The sequence below is a fragment of the Botryllus schlosseri genome, chromosome 2, assembly GCF_051294905.1.
Source record: "Botryllus schlosseri isolate E-star chromosome 2, Bs_hap1, whole genome shotgun sequence".
Classification (NCBI taxonomy): Eukaryota; Metazoa; Chordata; class Ascidiacea; order Stolidobranchia; family Styelidae; genus Botryllus; species Botryllus schlosseri.
The window spans coordinates 1163702-1174453 of NC_137237.1; the positions used below are offsets into that span (position 1 = coordinate 1163702).

A 10752-nucleotide genomic window follows, 5' to 3' on the forward strand; every position below is an offset into this window, starting at 1 on the left:
ATGTCCGTGTTCAATGGTCTGGAACTCAACGCTATTACGGACAAATTGTCAAAAAATAAGATATTTTTGATTTCTTGAAAGAGGGCGTATGGCAACATTACTATATCGGCACAGATTTTGCAACTTTCCAGATCAGTCAGCCTTAAATCTGTGATATGCCGCTCAGCTTTCAGAAATTTTTTACGTATCAGAGATTTCCTAGTTCCGGACTTGGAAAACTAGATGATTCTTGCTTTGAAATTAGACAATTACAACAGAATGCTAGTAACCTAGTAGGCAAAATGTTTCTATGCTCCTATTTTAATCACAATCTTATCTCTGGTTCACTCAAAGCTACAGCAAAACAGTAGCACAATACGAGCCAAGCTTAGTGCGCAAATGTTCATCATTTTCATGCTAGTAAGAATCAACTTTGCTTTAATACGAATAGAACTTGCCTTTTCTTGTATTTGTACTAATCCGGGATGTAATTCAAAATCCAAGTTCTCGCAAATTCACTAATTTTAATCATAATGTAATTCGGAAAAAACTGCCGCTATACTTTTAATTCGGAAAAACTCAATACTTTATTTCTCCACGTCCGCAGCGACCTAACAAAACAACCTCACCCCAAGCAGCACAAAAGCAACGTTACGAAAGGTATTCATAATAATGAAGGACCATTGACTGAGCAAACGTCATTCACAGAATTAAAAGAGTCCGGCGACAGTCCCAGCTACAAACGCGCAGCAGGCAGTGAGGCAGGGTGTACTGGGCTGTAACACAGACTGCTTCAGAGTAAGAAGTGTGGTATAACCAAAGAAGCTAAAAGCATGTCAACTGAAATGGATCATGTGCCGGCTGCCAATATTTCGCATTCAGAGGCGTCCAATGTTGCCCGCGACCGTGTCAAATCGGGTTCTGGCTCAACTTTGTGGTTCGTCGCTGGAATTGGTGTGCCAGGTCAGCCTCTCTTCGTAGAAGCTGATGACGACTTGCGGGCATCTGGTGTTGGCTTCTTTGGCAGGAACGAGATCGGCCTCGTCGGAAGATTCCCTGTCGTTGAATAGTAGTGGGTAAGTGCTTTGCAAATACTGCCGAGCACACAATAGATTAATATAGTCAAATTCATGTTGAAATAATCATGAATATTTTCAGTCGACACTTATTAGGGGTAATCGGAGTGAACGTTGTATATCAACATTTATATCACCAAATATGTGAGGCCGCCTGCACGAAATTTCGAATATTCGTGGCGAACAGGTAGCTTCAGCGCAATGTAATAATTTTAGATCCTTCTGTCGGCACAAACTTGGCTTGCGTATTTTGATAGAAGCCGAGAAGTCGATTCCAAGCCACGATGGAAGATCGAAAGGACCTGTTATTTTATGCAGCCCTGACAACAGTCTGTCGTTCTCAATTGCAAAATATCAGAATTTGGACATTTCCATTAATTAGTGAAATGAAGCATCAAATTTTTAATAGATTTAGAACGCTTACTGGTGTAATATACACTTCTTGTTGAACTTGGCGATTAGCTCACGTCAAAATGCCGCAAATGTACCGAACTTTCGAAAATAGCCCATAACCCGTTGAACACCCGTTACTATGAAAGCTTGGAAGACTTTTCACGCAAAATTTGTTAAATTTCGACAGTACGACAGAGTCTAGTGAGCAGCAAAGTCGCAGTTCCTTTTGCCATTAACTGCACATTCAAAATCAAGCTAGTGACAGGACTTAGCCTCGCAAAAATTTCAATAGATCCGGTCAAAACCTGTGAGATATCAAAAAGACAGAACCAAACTTATTGTTGTATTGACGTTTGAAATGTTTGATTTCGAGTCACATACACGTTGGGTATTTTTTGATTTTTAAAGACTACTGGTACACAAAATTTGTTTCGAAATTTCACAGGTCATCAAGCTAGAAAGGATAAGAACCACTGATCTATACAGCATCAAATTGAATCTGATAACACACTTCCACAAACTACCAATGTACTTATCTGATGTCGAACCAAAAAATTCGTTTTTTTCAGTAGTTCTAGTTGCAAAAACTCGCGCCGTCGTCTGGCATGTTCTGTTGTGTGATGTTCTTGTAGTCATCGTCAGCTCAGAGCAGCAGCATGGCCAGACGCGCGTTTCGGGTCAAAACCCCTCTCATTTTAATCCCAGTCTTTTTGGAATGCGGAATCTATCACTAGCATTTCATATTACATTTGCAATTCAAAAATTCATACGATCAGTTATCAGTTAGCTGTGGATTTTCAAAAGCTGTTAGTTCAAAGTTTTAGTCGCGCACTTTGAAAATCCAGTGGTTTGTACAAGTCTGGATGGCAAGTCTCAGAATCACGAGGGATCAAAAGATTCCGACGACTCACCATTTCATGAGGAACATGAGCTGACCACTGGAATCGGTGGCTCCGATTATCTTCTCCGGGTTCAGGTTCCTGGAAAATCCGTGTGGCTTGGGATCCTCTACTTCTGGCCTGGATTTCTTCGACTCCGCCTCGCTACTTGTGGCGCCGCTTTTTCGCTTCTTGTCTTCCGCTGACGAGACAAATTCACATCGGAGTAATTACAGCGAAATGTCATCTAATTCGAATCTTATGCGTGAAATGTTTTTACGCCCTAATTTCACGGAATTGTTGATTTTCCAGAAATGTCACATAACTTTACAGTGCTAAACGAGCCAAGCCTGGTTTACAGACATTTGCCATCCTTGTACTAATGCGAAAGAACTCAGATTAGATATCAACTGGATTTGATTTCTGTTTTCAATGTTCAATGTTTTCAATCCGGAATTTAATTCGATATCAAAGATTTGTTTAATTTGAGCTGAGAAGGTAGGTTACACAACATTCGCAAGTTAAGCGAGGGTTTAGAATTTTAGTGGAGAAAACTTTGATACTTCTTTTCCCGACGTCACACCATGAAAGCTCAATTGACTGTATCCCAGCATCCAACATATGTGGTACAAAGCTATGTAAGTTAGTGTAAATAACAAATCTGTGAAGACTCACAGTATTGTCACAAAGCGCAATGAAATAGATATGGTTGAAAAAATCATAAATTATCTTTATATAAAGCGGAACTTGCAATATATACTCTGTAGTCTTATAAAAGGTGCATATATGAACTTTCCACATCATCCATACCAGTGGTTCTCAAGCTTTTTCACTGTGGGAGCCATTTTATGAACCTCAACTCTGTCGGGAGCCGCATGATGGCACGAATAACGTAATTTATTGAGAATAGAAAAATATCATCAAAAATGGTATCAACGAAATGGTGTACGGCTAAAATAGCGACGGCCTTAATAGCGACGGCCAAAACACCGACTGGCCACAACAGCGACGGCCATAACAGCGACGGCCAAAACCGCGATTGGCTCAAACAGCGACGGCCAAAACAAATACGACAATTTCCCCAGACGACACTGTGACAGCGGGCACTCCCCATACGGACAACTTCCGAAACGACGTTACCCAGCCACGTCCCTTCACCGATGGTATACCGAGGTATACCCTTCACCGTTGAAGCCGATTGCGGATGATTTACAATTTACATTCTTCCAGATAGTAAACAGATAGTGATCACCACAGATTTAGCGTCACAACATGTTTATTGAGACTTAATCCACAATCTTTCTGAGTTCCGAGAGCATGTGAATTGAGTTTGGATGAACAAGGCGTGACGCTAAATCTGTGGTGATCACTATCTATTTTGCAACTTAGTGCGAAACTTGAAATTGAATTTGATTTTTCACAATTTTGTCATAACGAGGTTTCATCGTGGAGGAAGCTGTGCACAAGAGCTGTTTCAGATGACGATCAGTCAATCGGTTGCGATATTTGCTTTTGATCCTCACTAATTTGCTGAAAAGGGCTTCACATACATAGGTTGAACCGAACATGCAGGCATTCTTCGATGCGTTAGCTATCAGGTTGGGGTATTTTTCTTCAGGAACAGCACCCCAAAATTCAAGGAGTCCATTGCTTTGAAACAACAGTCGCAATTCTATATCGGACTGCAAGTCCAGCAGTTCCATCTGAAAAATATCAGGGGCAGTGGCGGCATCTACTGCCATTGGGTTTGAAAATATATTCATCAGGGGTACGGAATGATGCATTCCCTCTATTCGACGTTTAAACCCGTCAATCAAGGTACTAATAACCTGGTCATATGTTTTGAATGATCCATTCTGTCGGTGGTTTGAAAGCGTTACAAAATGTGTCGTAACACCCTCCTCTAGGTGCTTTCTCCAAAGACACAATTTCTCAATGAAACCAGACACTGTCCCGTACCAGGCGTGACAGAGCTTGTTATTTCCTTGTAAGTTCCGATTTAGTGACGACAGGTGTGAGGTAATATCCACCATGAACGCCAAGTCAGCAACCCAGTGTTCGTTTCCCAACTGAGGGATGTCTTTCTTTCCTTCGACAAATATTTTAATCTCAGGAAGTAGCGCGTAAAATCTTTTGAGGCATGCAGCTCGGCTTAGCCATCGTACAGCGGTGAACATGATCAAGTCTCCATGGTCAGCATCAATATCGGTGAGAAAAGCCTTGAATTTTCGATGGTTAAGTGCGTTTGCTCGAATCCAATTTACGGTCGATATTACTATATCTGTCACATTGGACATCTTTAATGATTTAGCAACAAGACTTTCCTGGTGTATAATGCAGTGTTGCCAAGTCACAGCGTCAAGATTCTGTTCAGCACGCCATTTGTTGACGAGTCCTTGAAGACCTAGATTTTTGCCGAGCATTGCTGGGCAGCCATCTGTCGCCAATGAATATAATTTCGATGGGTCTAAATGCGCTTCTTGAAGAGTAGCATGAAATTCACGAAACATGTCGGTTCCCTTCGTTGTGCCATGAATAGATCGCAAAGTAAGAAACTCCTCGCAAATCTTGAAATCTGGCATGACTCCCCGGATGAATACAGCTAATTGCTCTATGTCGGTAATGTCGTTAGTGCTGTCAAGAGCAAGCGAGTAGTAAGAAAAATCTTGCGACTTGTGAATAAGTTGCTCATGCAGATCTTGGGATATGCAATCGACACGACGCGTTACTGTATCATTGCTAAGCTGCAATTTTTTAGCTTTCTGCTGAATGGCAGGAGAACAATTGTCTTCGGTAAACAAAACAATAGCCTGCTTCGTAATTTCGCCATCAGAATATGGCTTCATATTGCTGGCCAATAGATGACTGATCTTATATGATGTTATTGTTACCTCTTCGGGTTCTTTTTTTTTAAAAACATTTTTCCTTGTTTGCTACGCTCTGCTTTCAGACATTCTAACTTCCGTTTCCTTGATTCACCTTGATAGACGTCGTATTTTCCCGCATGTGTTTTATAATGCCTCTTAACGTTGAAAGATTTTACACCGTTTATTATTATAGGGCACAGAAGGCATTTCGCTTTGCCGTTTTCCTCAATTTGAAAATACGCCTCTTCCCATTCACTTTGAAAGGCCCGATTTTCTTGCACAAGGGTGCGAGATTTCTTTGCAGGTTGATCTGAACCTGACATTATCATTGAACCAAAGTCTCCGATATTTTCTAACGCTATCAAGATCAAAGCAAAGAGTAAGAAAATAAAGTACCTGCAGTTACCCCAAACGTTGATTGTCTTATTGACCGAGTCTCTTGTCACCCGTATTCTAATATGAGCCGCCGTCTCGAGCGAAATAAACTTCGCCCGTCTCATTACAGACACCTGATTAGGCTTAGGTCAGACGGTCAGAGCCTTCAGTAAAGCAGTAAAGGTTCGGATTTAAAGCCTACCGAAATTACTATCGGTAATGTTACGTCACAACCCGTACAACTTGTATTACGTAGGATTCTATTGTGATCAGGGAATGACCTTCGCGTCAGTAAACGTGAACATAAACGTACATTTGTTGTGTTGAAGGCGCGATTTATTTATGATCATGAATAATTAGAATTTCCGTAGAAGCATCAATGATTTCACATCGTTAGTGAGAGCCGCACGGAGAGCAGTCGAGAGCCGCATGCGGCTCGGAGAGCCGCGGTTGAGAATCACTGATCCATACTATTATGACATCATGAGTGATAATTGAGCTTAACATTTGTTTCGGCACAAGTTACTGGACACCCTTTCGTGACCTCAATGTGAAAAAAACTAATTTTGAAATCGGCTGACAATGCAAAAAAGGCTGTCAATCCGTGCCTGATACATAATTTTGTTGATAAGCAATTCCGTGATCAGTAAAATTCGTTGAACGCTTTTAAAATCAATACATGTTTTCACGATATTACAGAGCCTACTCACGTACATTGTGAGATTTGCGACATTTGAAGTGTTACTTGAATAAGCAAAATTACTGTTTAGTCTGATAACACTAATAATGATTCTAAACTACAGTAAATAAAACAGTGTCAAATTATGAACCTTTTGACGTCGTTGTTTCCTTTGATTTCTTCTTTGATTCATATTCGGCAATAAGATCGGGGCACTCCAAGTTATCCTCTGGCTCCCATGTATTATCGGAACTGAAAAATGAATGGAACGACATTTGGAAAATTCATAGTTCCATTCTTATAGAAGACTTCGACTGAACTTGAGGAAATTTCAAGAAAATGCGTAGTGACATGGTACTGGGACCACGGGCCTTCAAAAATTACTGCTGTGTAATATAGGTCTTGTACCAATTACAATTAGCACAAACTAATAGTGATTATCTTGATCCGCCCTAGTATAATCCTGTCCCATGGCAATTTGGTGCTGAAAGGTATAGTATAGATCCTGGAAATAGTATAAATTCAGTAGTGGCAAACAGTGAAACCTTGTATATTCATAAATTTTCATGGTCACTCTGAGGTTCAAGGTTGCTAGTAAGCTAGCAATAGTAGTATTGGATTATTGGTGTGATTATTTAGACAATTCAATATGATCTTAAAAAGCTTAATCTGTCTCAATTTCAAGTCCACACTTCATCAGTAAAACTGAAATTGCTAAAGAATCAGAGCATGCATATCCTTTGGCTGTCTATAATCAAAGACCAAATTGCAGGAATCAAGCATAGAAATATAATTAACACTGGTACTTCGCCATGATAATTGAAGAAAATGTATTCGGCCAACCATCGCCTAAGCCAGGCAGGCGCGTAGCCAGAGGGGGGGTTTCGGGGGTCGGTACCCCCTCCTTTAGAAGCGTGAAACCCCCTTCTTAAACGCGAAACCCCTTTCTTTTGAAATGATCGTTCTGACGCTAATAGTCGGTTGCAATTCAATAAGTCGTATTATCAGTGTTGAGTGTGGCCAATTAGCGAAAGGCGTGTAGCCAATTAGCGTCCGTGCGCGATGCACTGCACAATGTAACGCGACACGATCATCCGCTGAGATGATTGCGAAATTAGGTCATTCATTGCCGCGTGCTCGGCAATAGTTGCTAGCCTGATTTGTCGCGTCTCCAACAAGCCTAGTTCCGCTGGCTTGAATAATCTCATCTGCTATAGGCCCGGTGTGCACGATATCATCGCTGACCTACACAACCGCATCTGCAAGCGGCCTAGTATACGAAAGATATTGCTAGCCTAACTACCGCGTCTCGGGCCTAACATGCTTTGGCTCATATTTCCCGATGGCTCGGATAAAATGGTCGTTAAGTATATGCTGATTAGCGATTGTGATTAAAGAGTGACATCTCGAAACTGAATTACATCGAATGTGCGCAAACATATGCGACGCGTGCGTACGTACAATCGTACATGCGTAATTGATTTCCGTTAATACTTGAACATAACCATCAAAAGCTGTTTGTCAAGGCTATAAAGAGGTAAGGGTTTGAACCACCTGAAATCGGCGTCATTATAGCCCGTATTCCATAAAAACTCATACATTTTGAATTGCGCAAATCGTCGCAGAGGCTATGTAAGACGTAAGACGCATTGCTAAGCGCGCGTATTTAGTTGTTCGACGCATTGATAAGCGCACGATATCATTGGTTGGCCTACACAATCGCATCTGCAATAGGCCTAATACGAAAGATATATCAATAGATCATCGCTAGCCTAACTCCATTGCTAGCCTAACTATCGCGTCTCGGGCCTAGCATGGTTTGGCTCCTATCTCTCGATGGCTTGGAGACCATGCCGTTGATTGTATGCTGATTAGCGATTGTGATTAAAGAGTTGACATCGCGAAACTGAAAGACATCGAATGTCCGTAAACATGTGCGACGCGTGCGTAATATATCTCCGCTAATACTTAAACATAACCATCAGAATATGTGTATCGACTTGAGTTATAAAATAGGACAGGTTTGAAGCACCTGAAATCGGCGTCATTACGGCACATATTCCCAAAAATCTCGGACATTTCGACTTGCGCAAATAGTCGACGAGGCTGCGTTGATGAGCGCGCGTATTTAATTGTTCGACGCTTTGATAAGCCCAGGTATTTAATTATTGACGACAGATCAAGGAGTCGCTAATTAACAGTACTTCCGGACTCGTCGACAAGCTTATCAAACGCGTATAATCGCGAACACGAGGAGATTGTATAATGTATAATCGTCATTTACGCATGTACTTAACCCTAATGAATTGACGCTATATTAAGTAAATTCGCAAAACATCGAAACCCCGCCCTTCTATTTTAAAACCCCTTCCTTATTTTTCGGCTGGCTACGCGCCTGAAGCCAGGGGCCGGCAACTTCTCTGGTCGGCGGGCTGGATATATGAAAATGAAGCACTTGGCGGGCGGGATCACAGAAGATATACAATATTCGCGCATTTATCCACCTATATAAGGAAGAAATCGTATTTAATGTGTACATTAAGTTTAAAGCATAGACACCAAACAATTGAAGTCAATCGGACATCTGTGGCCGGTCAGAGTTGTCAACAAGTTCCTTGAAAGCTGGCTGCATGTTGTATACAGAAACCCTTAGCAAAGACTGCACGTTAACATCATTTATATTGGAACGTAGCCATGTCTCGTTAATGTTCACTGTCGAAAATATATGTACAGTGTACACACGAACAGAGCAAGTAGTTTCATGTCCATCTTTCCCAGGTAGGCAAACTTGGATTCATTCTGTGACGCATAAAATTTGTCAATACTTTCAGATTAAAGAGCTTCTTGGAGATAAGAACTTCACTATGCAATTGAATAGTATAATCATATTGAAATGTACCTAAATATTTTCGGTTGCCACTCGTCAGGGGTAATCGTCAGCAACTGCTATTGAATTGGAAAGATCATGGTGCATCAATAATCATACCACAAAATATGTCGTCGCCAGCTTGGAATATAATCTCAAGTAAGAGAGTGTTCAATGTACCATTTTAAGACGGTACACAAACTCCTTGGGCTTGGGCTGATGTATTTTGATAAAGGTCCACTCCCAGGCACACAGATGAAAGTGTGAGCAGCCCCTTTCAATGGCGGGAAATATATCGTCTCGATAATTTTTTTGCACAAGCAAGATTATCCAACGAATGTTTGCCAATGGCATAGTTTCTGGCCTTTGATCGCTCAGCATCAAGCTTGAGCGGATGAGTCATGGGCGAGCTATTCACCGAACGTGATGCACGTTTTCTACGATTGTTGATGCACGATGTTCTTCCCAATTCTCTACTAGTAGCTGACGATTACCCCTATAACGAGTGTCAGCCAAAAATATTCGGGTTCATTTCAATAGGAATATACTATTCAATTGTACTTTCATATTCGAGTTTCACTATCACGGTAGAAACTCTCTGCGAGCCGGTCAAAATCCCTTCACGGGCCGGATCTGGCCAGCGCGTCGTATGTTGCCCGCCCCCGGCCAAGGTGGGCGTCTGATTCCATAGACTATGGTACTTCAAGTTGCTTCGACACCTCCCTCTCTTTTCATTGTACCACATTTTCCTGGTGTATGGAACTGATAACATTGCTAATAAACCAATGATGAATTGATGATGATGATCCGAACCACTATATATACCCGTGATAAAAGCATACTGACTGACTGACTGATGGGCTACTACATACCCGTATAGCTCATTGTATAAATAATACGAAGTAGATAACATGAATTGAATTAAAAAAAAATATTGATGAACGGCGATTTAGAAGTTTTCAGAACCATTATAAAGCAATCTTACTGGTTAAATCCTTTCCATTTAATCAGATACTGCGTCTTTCCTCTCACCAGGCGCTTGTTGAGCACTTCTTCGACCTCGTATATTTCTTCCTCCTCCTCGACGACAGGGGGCTCCTCGACTTTGGATTTTTTACCCATTTCAAATCTATATCTCACGGGTTAATGAGAAATTACAGAACTGCTTCAGAAATAAACGACGAAAGTCTATATAAGTCTGTAGAACGACTTGGTCGATGACACCGCAATGTAACGATAATAGTGTATAAGACACAGTTCACCAGTGCTGTCAAGTTACATCACGTAGGAATGGGAAAGTATATCCCACGCAGAAAGTATGTCTGGAGCTTGCACTTACGAACTTAAAATAACCATCAACGAATCACGGAAGTCACGCCGATGGAAATTTCAAAAAACAGACCCCATCAACCATCCTCGTCTGAAAGATGTTAGCGACCTCCGTGTTCAAATACATGCTCATTATTTGCTTTAGTTATTTAGGGACACGTTGTTGATAAGTTAAGGACTTGGGGGTATTCTTCGTGTCTGTTAGACCTTTCATAATAAATACGATATTGGAAGGCACCACAAGTTCGTATTGGGAATTGTTCGTTACAGATACTTGCTCTGAAGGAATATTCCACATTCGTAATCGGTG

The 10752-nt window shown here is 41.2% G+C and overlaps 1 protein-coding gene across 1 annotated transcript; it reads right to left on the reverse strand.

The window, feature by feature from the left end:
* Nucleotides 1-625: 625 nt before the first annotated feature.
* LOC145432891 (chromobox protein homolog 1-like) lies at nt 626-10302 on the reverse strand. Its single transcript, XM_080309725.1, has 4 exons — nt 10099-10302; nt 6399-6499; nt 2360-2528; nt 626-1035 (listed from the first exon to the last, which is right to left on the reverse strand). The coding sequence occupies exons 1-4, from the start codon at nt 10233-10235 to the stop codon at nt 906-908; spliced, it is 537 nt and encodes a 178-aa protein (XP_080165851.1). The 5' UTR covers nt 10236-10302; the 3' UTR covers nt 626-905.
* Between the last annotated feature and the right edge of the window lie 450 nt (nt 10303-10752).

Excerpts from the sequence above, each read along its gene's own strand:
- LOC145432891 (XM_080309725.1), bottom strand. The coding sequence starts at position 10,235 with ATGGGTAAAAAATCCAAAGTCGAGGAGCCCCCTGTCGTCGAGGAGGAG. Across the intron at positions 6,500-10,098 it reads AAATGGAAAGGATTTAACCA|TTCCGATAATACATGGGAGC; the intron begins GTAAGATTGCTT and ends TTCATTTTTCAG. Across the intron at positions 1,036-2,359 it reads CTCATGTTCCTCATGAAATG|GGAATCTTCCGACGAGGCCG; the intron begins GTGAGTCGTCGG and ends ATTCAACGACAG.